General features: G+C 47.5%; 1 protein-coding gene across 4 annotated transcripts in view; it reads left to right on the top strand.

Annotated features, from left to right (window-relative positions):
* The first annotated feature begins 8,970 nt into the window (after nucleotides 1-8,970).
* Nucleotides 8,971-19,889, top strand: part of ACOX2 (acyl-CoA oxidase 2) — a 32,661-nt gene continuing 21,742 nt past the window's right edge. For 3 of the 4 annotated variants that reach the window (XM_007984790.3, XM_073009990.1, XM_073009988.1), the window contains exons 1-10: nucleotides 8,971-9,095; nucleotides 11,020-11,270; nucleotides 11,695-11,857; nucleotides 12,072-12,223; nucleotides 12,664-12,771; nucleotides 14,372-14,491; nucleotides 14,817-14,932; nucleotides 15,542-15,714; nucleotides 17,233-17,395; nucleotides 19,530-19,720. In XM_007984790.3, the coding sequence (XP_007982981.3) occupies nucleotides 11,111-11,270; nucleotides 11,695-11,857; nucleotides 12,072-12,223; nucleotides 12,664-12,771; nucleotides 14,372-14,491; nucleotides 14,817-14,932; nucleotides 15,542-15,714; nucleotides 17,233-17,395; nucleotides 19,530-19,720 (1,346 nt within the window). In that variant the 5' untranslated portion in view covers nucleotides 8,971-9,095; nucleotides 11,020-11,110. Of the gene's footprint in view, nucleotides 9,096-11,019; nucleotides 11,271-11,609; nucleotides 12,224-12,663; nucleotides 12,772-14,371; nucleotides 14,492-14,816; nucleotides 14,933-15,541; nucleotides 15,715-17,232; nucleotides 17,396-19,529; nucleotides 19,721-19,889 lie in introns of those variants that run through there. The other variant, XM_073009989.1, reaches the window with a different exon arrangement.

Consider the following 19,889-nt stretch of genomic DNA (forward strand, 5'->3'; position numbering starts at 1 on the left):
CCTGTAATCCCAGCACTTTGGGAGGCCGAGACGGGCGGATCACGAGGTCAGGAGAACGAGACCATCCTGGCTAACCTGGTGAAACCCCGTCTCTATTTAAAAAAAAAATACAAAAAAAAAAAACTAGCCGGGCGAGATGGCGGGCGCCTGTAGTCCCAGCTACTCGGGAGGCTGAGGCAGGAGAATGGCGTAAACCTGGGAGGCGGAGCTTGCAGTGAGCTGAGATCCGGCCACTGCACTCCAGCCTGGGCGACAGAGCGAGACTCCATCTCAAAAAAAAAAAAAAAAGAAAAAAGAAAAAGAAATAAGAGGCATCCAAACTTGGAAATAGGAAGTCAGATTATCTCTGTTCACTGACACGATGTTATCCCTAGAAAACCCTAAAGACTCCTCCAAAAGACTCCTAGATGTCATAAAGTTTCAGGATACAAAACAATGTACAAAAATCACCAGTGTTTCAGGATACAAAACAGTGTACAAAAATCACTAGCGTTTCGGGATATAAAATAACGTACAAAAGAATCACTAGCATTTCTATATACATCAATAACAATCAAGCTGAGAACCAAATTAAGAATTCAATCCCACTTACAATAGTTACAAAAAAATATATCAGCAGGGCACGGTGGCTCAAGCCTGTAATCCCAGCACTTTGGGAGGCCGAGGCGGGCGGATCATGAGGTCAGGAGATCGAGACCATCCTGGTTAACACGGTGAAACCCCGTCTCTACTAAAAATACAAAAAAATTAGCCGGATATGGTGGCAGGCACCTGTAGTCCCAGCTACTCGGGAGGCTGAGGCAGGAGAATGGCATGAACCTGGGAGGCGGAGCTTTCAGTGAGCCAAGATCACTCCACTGCACTTCAGCCTGGGTGACAGAGTGAGACTCCGTCTAAAAAAAAAAAAAAAAATTTATATATATATATATATATATATATATATGAGACAAGGAAATCAAATCAACCAAGGAAATAAAAGATCTCTACAAAGAGAACTACAAAATATTGATAAAAGGAACTGTAGATGACACAAATGGAAAAACAGCCCATACTCATGGAATGGAAGAATCAATATCATTAAAATGACCATACTGCCCAAAGCAATCTACAGATGCATACTATTCCTATCAAGTTATCAATGTCACTTTTCATAGAATTTTTTAAAATCTTAAAATTTATATGGAACCAGAAAAAGAGCCTGAAAGCTAAGGCAATCCTAAACAAACAGAGCTGGAGGCATCACATTACCTGACTTAAAATTATATTGCAAGGCTACAGTAATCAAAACAGCATGGTATTCGTATAAAAACAGACACATGGGTCAGTAAAATGGACAAGACACCCCAGAAATAAGACCACATACCTACAAACAACTAATCTTCAGCAAAGTCAACAAAAATACACAGTAGAGAAAGAACACCCTAGTCAATAAATGGTGCTGGGAAAATTGGATAGCCATATGCAGAAGAATGAAGCTCGGCCCATATCTCTTACAATATACAAAAATTAACTTAAGATACATTAAAGATTTAAATGTAAGACCTGAAACTATAAAAATCCTAGAAGAAAATTTGAGAAAAACTCTTCTGGACATAGTCCTAGGCAAAGAATTTATGACTAAGTCCTCAAAAACAAACTCAACAAAAACAAAAATAGACAAATGGGACTTAATTAAACTAAAAAGCTCCGCACAACAAAAGAAATAACAACAGACTGAACAGACAACCTACAAAATGGGAAAAAATACTTGTAAGTGACGCATCCAACAAAGGAAAAATAGTCAGAATCTACAAGGAACTCAATCAACTCAACAAGAAAAAAACAAATAACCCCATTAAAAAGTGGGCAAAGGACATGAACAGACATTTTTCAAAAGAAGACATGTAAGTGGCCAAGAAACATGAAAAAAATGCTCAACATCACTAATCATCAGAGTAAGATAAATTAAAGCCACAACAAGACACCATCTTATACCAGTCAGAATGGCTATTATTTAAAAGTCAAAAATCAACAGATGTTGGCAAGGATGCAGAGAAAAGGGAACACTTGCACACTATTAGTCAGACTGTAAATTAGTACAAGCTCTACAGAAAACAGTATGGAGATTTCTCAAAGAACTAACAATAAAACTACCATTCAATCCAGCAATCCCACTACTAGGTATCTAACCGAAGGAAAATAAGTCATTATACCAAAAACATACCTGCACTTTTATGTTTATTGCAGCATTATTCTCAATAGCTAAGTTATAGAATCAAACTAAGCATCCATTTACAGATTATGAAAGAAAGAAAATATTATGTATTTGTATATTTATCACAAAAATATATATTGTTTAGTTATCACAAAAACATATATATTTAAACACATACATGTTTTTGTTGAGCTTGTTTTTGAGGACTTAATCATAAATTCTTTGCATGTATATTTACTATATGTATATATAAAAAACAGAACACTACTTATCCATAAAAGAGAATGAAATGTTGCTGGCACAGTGGCTCACACCTGTAATCTCAGCACTTTGGGAGGCCAAGGCAGGTGAATCATCTGAGGTCAGGAGTTTGAGACTAATCTGGCCAACATGGTGAAACTCTATCTCTACTAACAATATAAAAATTAGCCAGGCATGGTGGCAGGCGCCTGTAACCCCAGCTACTTGGGAGGCTGAGGCAGGAGAATCGCTTGAACCTGGGAGGCAGAGGTTTCAGTGAGCCAAGATTCTGCCACTGCAATCCAGCCTGGGCAACAAGAATAAAACTCCGTGCCAAATAAATAAATAATGAATATAAAAAGACATAGAGTGGCTAAATTGATTAAGAAAACAAGACCCAACTACTATATACTGCTTACAAGAAACTCACTTCACCATGAAAGACACATGTAGACTGAAAGTGAAGGAATGGAAAAAGATATGCCACACAAAGGGAAAACAAAAAAAGAGCAGGAGTCACTATACTTATAGCAGATAAAATGGATTTCAAATCAAAGAATGTAAAAAGAGACAAAGACGGTCACTAGAGGGCCGGGTGTAGTGGCTCACACTCCTATCCCAGCACTTGGGGAGTCTGAGGTGGGCAAATCACTTGAGACCAGGAGTTCGAGACCAGCCTGGCCAACATAGCAAAACCCCATCTTTACTAAAAACACAAAAATTAGCTGGGCATGGTAGCAGGTGCCTGTAATCCCAGCTACTCAGGAGGCTGAGGCAGGAGAATCACTTGAGCCTGGGAGGTGGAGGTTTCAGCAAGCGGAGATCGCACCACTGCACTCCAACCTAGGCAGCAGAGTGAGACCCTCTGCTACACACACACGCACACAAAGATACACACAGACTGAGAGTAAAGGGGTGGAAAAAGACATTCTTTGCTAATGGCAAGCAAAAGAGTGCAAGAAAAGTCATACTTGCATCCAGTAAAATAGACTTTAAGTCAAAAACTGTAAAAAGAGACAAAGAAGGTCATTATAAAATGATAGAGAAGTCAATTCATCAAGAAGATATAACGATCATATATGCACCCAACATCAGAATAAACACACACACACACACACACACACACACACAGGCTTAGGAGTCCAGCTGCATGACTCCTAAACCATAATTTCTAATCTTGTAGCTAATTTGTTAGTCCTGCAAAGGCAGTCTAGTCCTCAAGCAAGAAGGGGGTTTATTTTGGGAAAGGGTTGTTACCGTCTTTGTTCAGTTAAACTCTAAATTCAGTTCCTCCCAAAGTCAGTTTGACCTGTGTCCGGGAATGAACAAGAACAGTTTGGAGGTTAGAAGCAAGATGGAGTCAGTTAGGTCAGATTTATTTCATCATCATAATTTTCTCAGTTATAATTTTTGCAAAGGTGGTTTCAATAATACAATATGATATGTACCACATGGTGACTGTGATAAACAGCAATGTGTTATATACTTGAAAATTGCTGAAAGAGTAGATTTTAAGTGCTCTTACCACAAAAAATAAGTATGTGAGGTAATGAACATGTTAATTAGCTTGATTTAGCCATTCCACAGTGCATATACATATTTCTAAACACCTGATTGTCCATGATAAATATATACTATCTTAATTTTTCAATTATAAATAAATAAATTAAATATTTTTAAAGTATAAAAATAAGAAGAATACAAAATAGCATATTAATACCACCTATGAGGAATCCAATTTCTGACTATCAGTGAAGCAGAATATCATGTGGCAAGTGGATGCATCTTAATAGACAAAAAAAACTTTGTGTGCATGGGGTGTGGTAAACCAAATATTAAAAAAAAAACCACCAAGAACTTAATTTCAATCCAATCACAAGAAAACAGCAGACAAATTCAAATGGAAAGACATTTACAAGACACCTGACCAGTACTCTTCAAAGTATCGTGGTCAGAAAAGACAAAGACTGAGGAACTATACTATTTCATGTAGACAGGACAACTAAATGCAATGTGAGATCCTGAATTCAATCCTAAACTAGAAAAAGAACATTAGTGGGAAAACTAGCAAAACTCAATATGCAGAAAAATGGTAACTCAGCAATATTTCAAACCCTGCATAGTTCAAAGAAAGGACTGGCACTTGACAGCTCCTGGGAGTTAACCTCTATGCCCTTGGAATATCCTGCCTGAAAACAGTATCTTTGTATACTTGGGGCCTTGGGCCATGCCAGGCAGTTTATACTAATAATGTGATTCCGAGTGGGTCCTTGGGCCACACTCTATCAGTTTCACATCTGGAGTCGATGGAGATGGAGTAGCTAAGGTCAGCCACGCCAGCATCCCACGGCTCTGTGACGACTCCAATAACTCTGGACACCAAGATGTTGCCAGATGGTGCCATGCAGTTCCAGTCTCTTGGTGTCCCAAACAAAAAGCTGGATTGGGCCGGGTGCCATGGCTCACTGTCAGGAGAACCCACTCCTGATGGTTTTGTGAGTTCTTTTCTATTTCCTGAGTGTCTCGGCTGGTTTGAGAAATAAAGGGAAAGAGCACAAGAGAGAGAAATTTAAAGCTGAGTGTCCAGGGGAGACATCACATGTTGGCAGGATCCGTGATGTTACCCGAGCTGAAAAACCGGCAAGTTTTTGTTAGCGATTTTCAAAAGGGGAGGGAGTGCACGAATAGGGTGTGGGTCACAGAGATCACATACTTCACAAGGTAATAAAATATCACAAAGCAAATGGAGGCAGGGCTAGATCACAGGACCAAGATCATAGGACCACCGGATGGGGCGAAATTAAAATTGCTAATGAAGTCTCGGGCACGCATTGTCATTGATAACATCTTATCAGGAAACAGGGTTTGACAGCAGACAACCTGTCTGACCAAAATTTATTAGGCAGGAATTTTCCTCGTCCTAATAAGCCTGGAGCGCTACAGGAGACTGGGCTTATTTCATCCCTTCGGCTTTGACCATAAAAGAAGGCACGTCTTGAGGGGGCCGTTCATAGGCCTACCCTCAGGATGCATTCTCTTTCTCAGGGATGTTCCTTGCTGAGAAAAAGAATTCAGCAATATTTCTCCTATTTGCTTTTGAAAGAGGAGAAATATAGCTCTGTTCCATCCAGCTCACCAGTGGCCAGTTCAAAGTTACCTCCCTTGTTCCCTGAATATCGCTGTTATCCTGTTCTTTTTTTAAGAGGCCCAGATTTCATATTGTTCAAACACACACGCTCTACAAACAATTCGTGCAGTTGACACAATCATCACAGGGTCCTGAGGCAACATTCATCCTCCTCAGCTTACGAAGAAGATGACGGGATTAAGAGATTAAAGTAAAGACAGGCATAGGAAATCACAAGGGTATTGATTGGGGAAGTGATAAGTGTCCATGAAATCTTCACAATTTATGTTCAGAGATTGCAGTAAATACAGGCATAAGAAATTATAAAAGTATTAATTTGGGGAACCAATAAATGTGCATGAAATCTTCACAATTTATGTTCTTCTGCCGCAGCTTCAGCCGGTCCCTCTGTTCGAGGTCCCTGACTTCCCGCAACAGCTCATGCCTATGGTCCCGGCACTTCGGGAGCCCGAGGCAGGCAGATCATTCGAAGTCAGGAATTCGAGACCAACCTGACCAACATGGTGAAACTCCATCTCTACTAAAAATACAAAAATTAGCCGGGCATGGTGGCATATGCCTGTAATCCCAGCTACTCAGGAGGCTGAGGCAGGAGAATCACTTGAACCCGGGAGGCAGAGGTTGCAGTGAGCCAGGATTGCACCACTGCACTCCAGCCTGGGCGACAGAACAAGGCTCTGTCTCAAAAACAAACAAACAAACCAAAAAATTGGACGTGACACACACAGGTAGCAAAGCCAGCAGCAATTGTTTATTAAGCACAGCATTATACTCTCCAAGAGGGCAGAGTGGGCTGACCTCTGTGAGATGAGATCAGCTCAGTTTGCTATGCTTGTGGTCTTACGTGTTCTTTTTTCCCTTTCTTTTCCCAAGGCTGCCTAATCTCTAGCTAGTGTCTGCCTTTTGATTGATAGGTGTGTTGCTTACTTTGCCCCTTGTGCACTTGCACGTCGACTCCATTCCATAACCTCAAGTACATGCATGATATGCAGTCCATATGCATGAGCTTTAATGAGCTGATTATCATACGGGGTCACGTTAAAGATACTTTTTCTCTCTAATGCGCATGCCCATCTCTGAGGAGCTGCCCCTTACTGGCTTGGTCAGGATCTTGCCAGCCATGGGGTCTCTTTACTCAGTTTTTTATCTTACTTTTGTTTTGGCTGCTTAACTTCTGCTTCTTATCTTGCTTCTTGCTCACTCACCCCTTCACCTTGCTTCTGCTTTCGATCATTCCGCCCTTTATCCAACCTCCAATTCCTTCTGCTGTTCTTCTGTCTCAAAAGTGTACTTCCCTGGTTGTCAATACTTCGTGCATATTGTAAACATCGTTTTTGGGAGAATTAAATGCTGTCCCTAAAACACCACTGGGAGAGGACACCTAGAAGCTCAGTCCATTCTCTCCTAGACTTCCCACTATGTACCTTTTTCTTCTACTGATGTTAATCTGTAACCTTTTGCTATAATAAACTGTAACCATGAGTATTACAGTTTCTTCCTGTTTGTTTTAGAGGCAAAGTCTCACTGTCACCCAGGCTACAGTATAGTGGTTCCATCAGAGCTCACTGCAGCCTCAAACTCCTGGGTCCAAACAATCCTTCTACTGCATCCTCCCAAGGAGCTAGCACTACAGGCGCACCCCACCACACTGGGCTAATTTTTACATCTTTTTTGGTAGAGACAGGGTCTTGCTATGTTGTCCAGGCTGGTCTCAAACTCCTGACCTCAAGTGATCCTCACGCCTCAGCCTCCCAAAGCACTGGAATTATAGGCACGAGCCACCGCGCCTGGCTCAGTATAACAGTTTCTAAGTTCTGTGAGTCTTCCTAGCAAATCACCGGACCTGAGGTTGATCCCAGAGAACCTCTGATGCACTCAAATAAGTTCTGAAGATTAACTAACAATATTGCAGCAGTGTTAATGTCTTGGTTTCATAATTGTACCTTAGAAGAAGCTGAGTGAAGGATATGCAAGAACTTTTTGCAGTTTTCTGAAAGTCTAAAGTTATTTCAGAATAAAAAGTTAAAAACAAAGATCAAGGAAACAAGTGCGATCATTTTTAGTGTTGGATGTTAGGTACGTGTGGGTTCATTGTATTTTTCTCTTCACTTTTGTACAAGTTTGAAATATTTTGTAATTTAAAAAGTCTTTTTAAGCTACAGAATTCAAGAGTTCAGTGCAACAAATCAAAATGAGCACATCCAAAACATACAGAACAGGGTCAGCTTCAAAGTGGATGAGAAAACAATTTAAACATGGAGAGTTTATTAAAAAGCCTTGCTCCAAGAGCCCCTGAGCAAGGCTTTCTTCACTGGGCACTTCCTGCAATCCAAGCCTTTCTCTACGGCAGAGAGTAACTAAGTCATTCCCATCCTTGACAGAGATGAGTCCAGTTGGAAGTAAGAACTTTCACCTCCAAACAGTGGGGCCAAGACCACCTTCCCTGAAACCACTGCCCACAGCAATGAGGACTGCCAGGATTCTGAGCCCCACAGTTCCAGAAGGACCTGCTAGGTAGTAAGTCGCAAAGCTTGGGCCACAGGTCCTGCCTCTTCCTGCAGACACAAGCTAGACATTACCTTGGCGATATGATGGGGTGCTGTGAGGCTCCTTACTGAGCAAATACCTTGCATTACAGGGGGCCAAGGCCCAGGAAGGGAGTACACCTGCTCAGGGTCAAAATAGCTCAGAAGTCCTGCCAGAACAGGAGCCTCGATCTCCTACTGGTCCCCTGATTTCTTTCCCAATCTTACACAAATGTGTTATGTAATCTACTTATTGTGCAAACCTAAACAAAGTGACATCCCCTTCCTGAGCTTGTTTCCTTACCTGCAAAATGGGGAGCTGCATCTGACTTTCCAGGGTGGTTATGCAGGGAGGGAACCTCTAAGCCTCTCATTCCTCTCACTAAGACCCAGCTCCCATCTGGATCCCACATACTACAGATGGATGCGCCGCAAATATTTTTCCAGGGAATGTCAGGGGATGCTAAGCATAAGACAAGCCATATTTTAGAGCAGAAACATGGGAAGAGAGGAAAAACATACACCTTACAGAGCAATCCTTTCACATGAGGACCATCTGAGGGGAGCCTATTAAGCTCGTGTGATATTAACAGCTTGAGTCCCTGAAGGGCACACAGTGAAAGATCAGTGAAGACCAGGATATCACTTTGGAAACACTGCTGGGCTACGCAGCTTTTTGGTACAAGTAGTGTCAAAGGAATCCCTGGCTTTGAGAAGGAAGGGTTCCAACCTCCCAGCAGTCCTCCCAGAGCAGCCCCAGCAACTGGCACAGAGGTCACACCCATGCAGGAAGAGAGGGAGGAGGGAGGGGAGCTCCGTAAGCCCGGACAGGCGGAGCGCTGGCCAAGCAGGGCTCTCAGCTTCTGTGTTCCAGCCCCTCTGTGGGAGGAGAGAAGGGCAGGACCACAAGCCTGCAAGAGGCTGTGGCCTACAGCCGGGGAGAGGCCAGCCCGGCCTACAGTGCAGACACAGGACAGAGGGGAGCCAGGTGAGCCAGGCTTTTGGGCGGGGAGGGACTGGGAGACCCCAGAGGACAGAGTCGCCCCCGTGATGACCCTGTCCGCAGCTCCGAAAGACTCTGAGCAAGGCTTTCTTCACTGGGCACCTCCTGCAAACCAGGCCCTGCACTAAGTGTTAAGGTCACCGCGTGACAGTGACAAAGATCCCGGCCCTCTTGCAGTTTCTGTGTTACGAGCAGGGAGATGGAAGTAAACAAAAACATATGAGATTAGTAAATGATCTCAAATGTCAGAAGAGGGTAAGTGAAACGAGAAAAGGGAGAGCAGAGTGAGGAGGACAGGGAATGCTGGGGGAGGGGGCTTGGTTTTAAAGAGGGTGGCCTCTTTAAGGTTAAACGAGGTTCAGTGCAAACAGCCCTGGTGACATTTGAAGAAAGGGTGTTCTGGGCAGAGGGAGCTACCCCAGCAAAAGCTGGCAGTGGCAGGGAGGCCTGCAGCATTCAGAACTGCAAGGGGGTAGTGGCAACAGAGCAAGGAAAAGAGGTGAGGCAGGAAGAGAGGAGCCACACTAGGTGCGCTCGCAGGACTCCAGGGGGCAGAGGATGGAGCCCTTGCCAGCACCCCCACAGCCCTGCCAGGGGTATTGGTTTGAAAGCCTGCGTATGAATTTCACTTGCTACATGTGGCTGCATGATCTTATAAAGTCTCCTCCCTTTCCAAGGCCCACATCCTCCCCATCAAATGGTAATAACAGCAGTGCATCTGTCAGGTTGAGGTCAGGAAGGAAGGGCAATCAAAAGCATGGCGGCCTGCAAGAAACATTGACAGCGTGCCTGCTGCAAACTAGGAAATGTAGAGCTGGCCTCCCAGGCCTTGTGGGAGGAACATGTAAGCAAATAAGAACTTGTCCCTAACCCTAGAGCACCCCAGGGACCAGGGAGCTAAACCTTGTTCAGAGAGAACAGCAGGGGCAAAGGGTAGGAAGAGAGTGAGTGGAGGCCAGGGATGATGTGGCAGTTAGTTGACATAGGAGAGAGGTGAGTGGAGTGGGAGGTGGGTAGACACAGCAAGGACTCCGTTCCACTAACAGTGGGCCCCAAGGAGCAGATTCCAAGCAAGAGAGGAAAACAATGTGATCTGCAGTTCAAGAGTTCACCTGGCAGCTGGGAGAACAGATAAAAGGGACACTGAGGCCAAGTAAGAGATGACAGTGGCCTGGATGCTAGCCAAAGAGATAGCAAGGAGCAGATGGACTCAAGAGACTTGTGAAATAGGATGAACTGCACCTTATGGTTGCCTCACTGTGGAGGAATAGGGGCTTCTCAGAGGCCGAGCATTTGCCGTGGAGGAGACAGGGCCCAACCTGGGTGTGAAAGACACTCAGGGGTTCCAGGGGAACACTTCACAGTCAGGGAGCAGGTTTCCTCCTTTCAGTTCCACAATACACCTGCAGCGCTCATAGAAATGGGGCTGAATGATCCTAGAACTTATGAGCAGCTGAATGAGACCAAGGTACCCTCAGTAATCCTCCACAGTGGAGCTGTAGTATGGACAAGGCATGTGCTTTGTGGTCAGACCCCATCCAACTCCTGGCCGTCTCCAGCTGTGTGGCTAGGGGCCACTCAGCCTCTCCAGGATTATTTTCTTCAGGTGTAACCTTCACTGACTTTTTTGTGAAGATTTTCCTAGGCAACTCTTGTAACATGAACTGCAGTGGATAGAGCCCAATCTTTGGGGTCAGGCCCTGTTCAATCTTATTTAACAAGTATTGAACAGACATGTACCAAGCAATGACTGCATACCATGCCTACCATGCACACAGTGCCTGGTCCACAGCCAGCGTCCACAGGGAGAGTGTGGAGGTGGAGTGGGATTCAGGTACTTAGGGATGTCTTTCTTCTACCAACCAGCCCTGACTGACACCCAGCCCTAGGCAGTTCCTCTTGCACACAGGTTCTTTGCACTGACCAACACTGAGAGCAGACCCTCAGAGCAGCCGGATCGGAAGTGTTTCACCTCAGTCACCAGACAGATCCAGGATAGGATGGGCAGCCCAGTGCACCGAGTGTCATTGGGGGATACCTGGAGCAGGCAAATGCACCCCGACATGGAGAGCGAGAGGTATATGCAGTCCTTTGACGTGGAACGGCTCACCAACATCCTTGATGGAGGTGCCCAGAACACTGCTCTCCGGAGGAAAGTTGGTAAGGGGAAGTTGGGGAATAGGATATCTGCTTTATGCCCCATGCTTCTCTTGTAAGAAGAGTCTCCTTCATTAGCAGTCCTGCTTTCAAATAACAAACTTTGCCTTGAAATTCCACTGTTAGAGATTCATTCCTTTGAACTGCAAAGACAATCTTCACATGTCAATATTGCCTGAGCCCACCTGGGGGAGAGAAGAGTCCTAGGCAGCAGAAGACCTGGATTCTGGTCCTAAAATTCTGCCACTGCATAGCTTTGTAACCTTGGGCAATTCACTTTCCCACCTTGGTCCTCAGTTTTGTCATCTGTAAAATAACAATAATGTCTGACTTCCTTTCCAGATCCATGAAGCAAGTGGGTAAGAAGATGTGAAGGTGCCAGAAACCTCACCCAGGTCCCTAAGCCCTCTATTCTCTGTCTCTGCAGAGAGCATCATCCACAGTTACCCAGAGTTTAGCCGTAAGGACAATTATTTCATGACCCAGAATGAGCGTTATAAGGCTGCCATGCGGAGGGCATTCCACATCCGGTTGATAGCACAGCGCCTGGGTTGGTTGGAAGATGGTCGTGAATTAGGCTATGCTTACAGGTGCTCACTCCTGGGGCAGCCCCACTAGAGAGGGATCCACCTGGGATCACCTGGAAACCCCCCAGCCCCATGAGCCATTTCCCCCAACAAAGGGAAGACTTGTTGGGAAACCAGGATGCCAGGTGCCCTTTATCTCCTGTACTCTGCTCAGGCAGGGGGTACCTGGGCCCCCGTCTCCAATAGGCTACTCAACTACAGCATCTCTCCCCAACAGAGCCCTTTCTGGAGATGTGGCCTTAAATATACACAGAGTCTTCCTGAAAGCCCTCAAGAGCCTGGGCTCAGAGGAACAGATTGCCAAATGGGACCCACTCTGCAAAAACATCCAGATCATCGCAACATATGCACAGACAGAGTTGGGACATGGTGAGCCAGGACTGCTGCATGTGGTGTTTAGGTTGTGCACTGCAAAACTCCAGAGGGTCCATTTACATCTCGGTAGTCATAGGTTCATATGCTTCGAGGGACATATGTTTAATATGAAAACATTCCAGCAGATGGCAGTCAAGGGTCTTGAGGAAGGGATGCCGCCTTCTAATTTGCACATATTGTGTGAGCTCCCAGTGGGGCAAGTCATTCCTTCTGGAAACATCAGCAGCCATCCCTTGTCACAGACTGGCTATAGGGGACTGTGTGACCCCCACACGGCCCACAAATGAAAGGGGAGAACTGCCTGCACGTACAGCTGGGAGCTGAGCCCCACTCCGTACCGCACTGATGCCTAAGAGTTCAGGCCCACCTAGAAGCAGCTTCCCAGGTAAGAACCCCACCTTGGGCCAATTCTAACATCCCTCCTTGATCCTAAGGGACATATCTTCAGGGCCTGGAGACTGAAGCCACCTATGACGCAGCCACCCAGGAGTTTGTGATACACAGCCCCACTCTGACTGCCACCAAATGGTGGCCTGGAGACCGTGAGTATCCATCCAACCCCCTTCCTTATCTCTCCCCAGATAGAAATATGGGAGGGCAGAGTAGCACTGGCTTTGAGGTTCAACAGACCTCAGATTGATTTTCTGTTCTAGGCTGCTGACCTTGGGCAAGTCAGTTCACCTCCCTGAGCCTCAGGTTCTCACTCTGTAAAATAGGTGGGATGTTAAACATTTCATTAGTGAGTGGCTGGAAAGTCCCTAAAGGAACTTTGAAATAGAGGAGACAATCCATGAGAGACAAGACCTCACACTCACACACACACACAAACACACACACACTTGGTCTAGTCCCAGGCACTGCTCACAATCCCAGTTCCTCTCATCTCCTGAGTTAGAGGTAGAGCTTGCCACCGGCCAGAGCACAGGCCCTGTGATGAGACAGTGGAAAGAGCACACCTGTCTGCCCCTGCTGCAGACACCCAGAAAGGCTCCCGCCCACCACCAGCCCCCATCAAGCCACCAACACCGTACCTCCCGCTGTGGCCACCAGGTGGCGGCCACATCAAGTGTCCCTGAGGCTCGGTGATTTACCAAGCCCCAAGGAGGGATTTCCCCTTCCTCAAACTTGAGAATTTCACCTCCCAGGACACATCTGTGGTACTTGGGGACCCACACCTTGTGTGGAAAAAATTAAAACAAATATGCTGAGTCCAACTAAAGCAGGAGAGTGACAGAGATGAGAGACACACAGAGAGAGGAAGACAGAGGCAGAGACCAGAGACATAAGAGAGACATGAGCCAGGTGCGGTGGCCCACGCCTGTAATCCCAGCGCTTGGGGAGGCCGAGGTGAATGGATCACCTGAGGTCAGGAGTTTGAGACCAGCCTGACCAATATGGTGAAACCTCATCTCTACTAAAAATACAAAAATTAGCCGTGTGTGGTGGCGGGTGTCTGTAGTCCCACCTACTCGGGGGACTGAAATAGGAGAATTGCTTGAACCTGGGAGGTGGAGGTTGCAGTGAGCTGAGCTGACACCATTGAACTCCAGCCTGGCGAAAGAGCGAGACTCTGTCTCAAAAAAGAGAGAGAGAGAGAGATGAGAGAGTGATGAGAGAAAGAGAGATAGAAAATAAATGACCACTGTCAAAAATGAAGACAAAAGAAACCAGCCTTTAAGATCAGATAGACCAGGGTACAGATGAATCCTAGCTCTGCCCCTCCAGGCCAGTGACCTTCAGTGTGTCACTCTACTCTCTGAGCCTGTTTCCTTATCTGGAAAATGGGACTCATCATCCTCTCTCCCCTGCGAGAACTGGAAAGCGTCTATCACAGGGTCTAGTGCCACCTGGATTTTGATAAATGATAATTATCTGTATTCATTATTATAAGGTGATGACAGAGTAATTCATTAATAGTTGGGGGGTGGGGGGCAAAAAAAAAAAAGCTGAATCATTTCACAGTGCCTTTGCCAAGTCACGGCTAAGTTTGCTTGGTTCTTTGGGGGCAATCCCCCCTCTCTTTGATCAGTGACTTTTCAGGCCCCAGAGGTACCCATCCAAAACCCCAGCCCCAGGAGACTGGGTTGGGAAAAGCGATGCGCAGGTCTTCCTGTGACGGGCCTCTCCTCTCTCTGCCCTCAGTGGGACGGTCAGCCACCCATGCCCTGGTCCAGGCCCAGCTGGTCTGCTCAGGAGCCCGGCGGGGCATGCACGCTTTTATTGTGCCAATCCGGAGTCTTCGGGACCACACCCCACTGCCAGGTGAGCCCATAATGCTCCCTCAAGGACCCCACCAGGAGGAAAGCCCAGGTGGCCTCCCTGACCTGGGGCCCCAGAGGGCCACAGGAGTAGCTAAGACATGTCTCCCTTGGGCAGAGAGGGGTCCAGCTGGACAGACTTGGTGCTAACTGGTGAGGTGAACTCGAGCAAGATTTAGCATCTGTCTGACCTCAGCTTGTTCACCTGCAAAATAGGTACAATAACCCCACTGTCACAGGCTGCTGTGACCTGGAATGTGTGTGTGATACCTGCCACATAACAAGCAGTCTCTCAACTGATAGGTGTCCTCATCTCCATCTCCTTCAAGGAATCATCGTTGGGGACATCGGGCCCAAGATGGACTTTGATCAAATGGACAACGGCTTCCTGCGGCTGAACCATGTGCGGGTCCCCAGGGAGAACATGCTGAGTCGCTTTGCACAGGTTACAGGTCTGGGGAGGACGGGGACTTGTACTTCCCGGAGAGGGGACCTGCACTTTGTGCAGGCTGGGTCTGGGTCCTCCGTAGAGCTGAGTTTGGGCCACATAACCTCCTCCCCCAAGAGAGGCTCTGATGTCCCACAGACTGGGGTGAAACCCCTGCTTAGGAACAGTATGATCTTGGACACAGAGCCTCTGACTTCTCACGCAGAAATGCTCGTCACATAGGCTGACGGAGCAATCGTGGGGTGGAGTGGCAGCCCCAGGAGAGGATAGAGCTGAGGTGATCTGCGTAATATTTACCCACGGTGAGGCCTGACACAGCCAATCGCCCAGCAGACACCAGTCAGAATGCCAGCAGGAGTTCTGGTGGTCCCAACTCTGCCAGGCATCACCCCTTTAGTTATGGGTTGTGGGGCGGTCTGGGGTGTCCCAGGAGAGGCGCTGTGAAGCAGGGCACTTGGGGAAATGGCCTGGTATTTTAATATTCCAACCCCAGATGCACCAGAGGGGAGAAGCACCCTCCCTGTGTGGAGCCCCACAGCTCTGGGGAAGCAGGGGCATCCTGGGGAGCCTTGGCTCAGACCCTGTGCCCGTCCTTGTTCCACACAGGTCTTGCCAGATGGCACATACATCAAACTCGGGACAGCACAGAGCAACTACCTTCCCATGGTGGTGGTGCGGGTGGAGCTGCTATTAGGGGAGGTCCTCCCTACACTGCAGAAGGCCTGTGTCATCGCCATGCGCTACTCGGTCATCCGCCGCCAATCCCAGCTCCGGCCCAGGCAAGGGGTGCCCAGTGACTGACTACCACAGATATGCTGCCTCTTGGTCCCACAGTGCCTCCCGCGACACTCTTCTGCCAGAGCCAGAGCGCTGGGAACAGGCACTGCCACCCACCACATACACACACACACACACACACACACACACACAATCTACCCAGGCCTGGCCCTATCTGGGCATGTCAGAGAGGTCTCTCTGGCTCCCTCTAACAGGGCTGACCAGTTGGCCTAACCTGCATCCTCAGTGCCTGCCCCCTCGGGCTCTATGTGATCGTGTCTTTGGCCCTGTAGCACCAGGTCTGTCTGACTCTGTGTCTGTCCAAGTCCGGCTGTGTTCTGTGTGGCTGTGAGGGGTTGGACGGGTCTGGGTCAGTCAGTTGCCAGCTGCGTCAGACTGTGGCTGGCTGAGTTGATTCTGTCAGGCCGAGCCTAGCAAAATCCAATGTTATATCGATTGTGTGTGGCTGAACTCGTTCTGTCCAGCTGTGCTGTCAGCATCTGACTGGTATGTCTATGTCTGGATCCCTTTTGTTGTAATTGGTTGTGTTGCTACCACTCCCTCCACCCCACAGCACAGAACAGCAAGGGCTGACTGAACCCTCTGTGAACACTCAGCTCGGCCATTTCACTTCATCCCTCAGGTTCCTCAGCTACAAAATGGGTGTGGCAGAAGCGGCCTTTCAGGGCAGTGTGGAGGGTGAAATGCAGGAAGGTGCATTAGGCCCTCAGCCCAGGGTCCTTTCCTCTGGCAAGCTCACAGCGCCCTCGCCTGGCCTGGGCTTCAGAATCCGGGCTGCGAGAGTTCTCTGCAGGAGAGGGCCACCAGGAAGAAGGGGCTTCTACTGCTGTCCTGCCCGAGGCCCATTTATCTGGGCTGCAGAAGTGTCCCTAGGGTGGTCATGAGAAAGATGCGCCCGGTGAGCAGCTGCTGTCCAGAGAGGAGGCTTCTTGTAATCACACCCTCTTTCAATCCAGTTACTGTGAGCTCATAAGTGCTGGACATAGTCTCAGGCACTGAGGACATAGCAGTGGATAAGGCAGACACAGTCCCTTCCTTGGGGTTCCATCGAACCCGAGTTTATATTCTAAGAGTTATTGTTTAGGCTTGACATATTCCTCAGCACATGGCAAGTGCACACGGGCAGTGGAGTCACAGGTTCAAATCATCATGGGTGCACAGCCACAACTCTTCACCTGAAATCTTGGGACCAGACATGTTGGAATCTCAGAACTTTTCAGGTTTTAGGATAATACCATGTATATGCTGGAATTCTATAAGCCTCCCATAACAAGAGGCAGTACCCACCAACAAACCTATCAATATTCCTGCAGTGAAATGTGTGGATGGATGTTCATGTTAGATGGGATTTTTAAAGGATTATCAACGGCCTCGTGTCAGTTCAAGTTCTGCAATGAGTTCTAAGGAACTGTCTGTTTTTAAGGTTTTTATGGTGTCAGGGATAGGGGAAGGTGGACATGGCACGTAGTGATTAAATCTTCCAGTTCTTTTCCCTTCAGTGACCCAGAGGCAAAGGTCCTGGACTACCAGACGCAGCAGCAGAAACTCTTTCCTCAGCTGGCCATCAGTTATGCCTTCCATTTCCTGGCAGTCAGCCTCTTGGAGTTCTTCCAGCACGCCTACACTGCCATTCTGAACAGAGACTTCAGCTTGCTGCCTGAGGTACCTGCTGTCTGCAGAGGGGCAGGCACTGGAAGGGAAGCTAAGATTGCTCCACTCACTGAGGAACAGCCACAGCCCCATCCCCGTGGGCACTCCCCACCCCCACCCCTCCCAGCTTTCAGCATCCCAGGGCGTCTGGGTGAACGGCACCCTGATATATAAATTTACCCACAACTGGCCCCCAGAGAGCTACAAACATGCTAAGAGAAAACAATCACATCTAGTGTAGAGAACACAAGTCCACAACCCCTGATGTGTATTTGAAACCCAAAAAGCTCTGAAAAACAGTCATTTGGAACTCATTTGGTGGCATAGTTTGACCTGAACTGACCTGATTTATCCTTCTGAGTGTGAATACATTTTGCGGGAAAATTATTAATGTGTTTAATCCCTAAAGCCGCCCCAAACCCCACTGGGCTATTATATAAAATGTACCTTCAATGCCACTTGGCCTCTCTACAATTCAAAAGTTACTCTGATTCCTAAACACATCTGGCTCACAGGTCTCAAGTAAATCTTACATATACAGTAAGATTCAGTCTGTCCAGGCACCAGGCTTTATAAGCACTGCTCATTAACCCTTTCAACTGCAGTTGAGGCACAGAGAAATCAATGGACACAACTTTCCTCCCAAGGACTTGAAAACTCCAAAGATAGGCAGGGGCTTCAAGAACCAAAATCTCAAACTAGGCCTGCTGCCTCAACAGAGAGAGAGGCTGCTGTAACACAATACCATAAAGCGATGGTTTATAAACAACAGAAACTGGCCCAGCATGGTGACTCACACCTGTAATCTCAGCACTTTGGGAGGCCAGGGCAGAAGGATTGCTTGAGCCCAGGAGTTTAAGACCAGCCTGAGCAAGATGGTGAAACCCCCATCTCCACAAAAAAAAAAAAAATTGAAAAATTAGTCAGGTGTGGTAGCACACACCTGTAGTCCCAACTACTACTTTGGAGGCTGAGGTGGGAGGATTCCTTGATCCCAGGAATTCAAGGATGCAGTGAGCTGTGATTGTGCCACTGTACTCCATCCAGTCCAGCCTGAGCAGCAGAGTGAGACCCTGTCTCAAAAAAGAAAAACAAATTTATTTCTCACAGTTCTGGAGGCTGGGAAGTCCAAGGTCAAGGCACTAGTGCATTTGGTGTCAGGTGAGGGCCTGCTTCCTGGTTCAGGGACTGCTGTCTTTTTGCTGTGCCCTCATATGGTAGAAGCAACCTCTTTCTTTCTTTTTGTTTTATTTTATTTTTTTCCTGAGACAGAGCTTCACTCTGTCACCCAGGCTGGCGTGCAGCGGTGCAATCTCAGCTCACCGCAACCTCCGCCTCCCAGGTTCAAGAGATTCTCCTGCCTCAGCCTCCTGAGTAGGTGGGATTACAGGTGCCTGCCACCATGCCTGGCTAATTTTTGTATTTTTAGTAGAGACGGGGTTTCACTGTATTGGCCAGGATGGTCTCGATTTCCTCACCTCATGATCCACCTGCCTGGGCCTCCCAAAGTGCTGGGATTGCAGGTGTGAGCCACCACACCCAGCCAGAAGTGGCCTCTTTCATGAGGGTACTGATCCCATTCACGAAGGCTACACCCTCATGACCTAATCACCTCCAGAAGGCCCCACCTCCTACTACCATCATAATACCTCCTATTCCTAGCTCCTAATCATCAATACCTCCTAATCCTAGCCCTAACCCTTGGGGACTAGGATTTGTACATAAGAATTTTAGGTGGACACATTCAGACCCTGTCACCCTCCTACAACCCAGTAAGTGGGCTTACAATGGACACCCATCCTCACAGACAGGCTTTCTAAAAGCCATGCCAGCAAAATCCGTAACTCCTGGAGGCTTGTGGGCCCAATCCAGGCAGCACCCTCTTCCCAATCCTGGAGACACTGGCCAGGCCAGGTTTTCCTTTGCTCTTATGCCCCTACAGCTACACTGCCTAATTGTGTGCCTCTGGGTGAGTCACAGAAGCTGAGTACCCGCCTTCTCATTCATAAAGTTGTGAGCAGAGGAAACGCTTCTTACCTCAGAGCTGAGCTGGGCATGCAGTAGATGCTCAGTAAGTGGTGCACAGGGTTGGTCCCCATGATAGAGGCCCCCTTACACCCCCCAACCCCACTCCATGTTCTCACAGCTCCACGCGCTGAGCACAGGCATGAAGGCCATGATGTCGGAATTCTGCACTCAGGGAGCTGAGATGTGCCGCAGGGCCTGTGGCGGACACGGCTACTCAAAGCTGAGTGGCCTGCCATCACTGGTCACCAAATTGTCAGCCTCCTGCACCTATGAGGGTGAGAACACAGTGCTCTACCTGCAGGTGGCCAGGTAAGGTCCAGGCTGACCCAGGCCTTTGCCCAAGCCCTTGGGGACCCTCCAAGCTTGTTGGGTGGAGGGTTCCGTCTGATGCCCGTAAAGGGAGCAGGCTTTGGGAAGTGCCACTTGGGAGCTGTCCAATTCCCCAGTATGACTAATCTATCCACTTCTAGGCCACCAT

The sequence above is a fragment of the Chlorocebus sabaeus genome, chromosome 22, assembly GCF_047675955.1.
Source record: "Chlorocebus sabaeus isolate Y175 chromosome 22, mChlSab1.0.hap1, whole genome shotgun sequence".
In the NCBI taxonomy this organism is placed as follows: domain Eukaryota; kingdom Metazoa; phylum Chordata; class Mammalia; order Primates; family Cercopithecidae; genus Chlorocebus; species Chlorocebus sabaeus.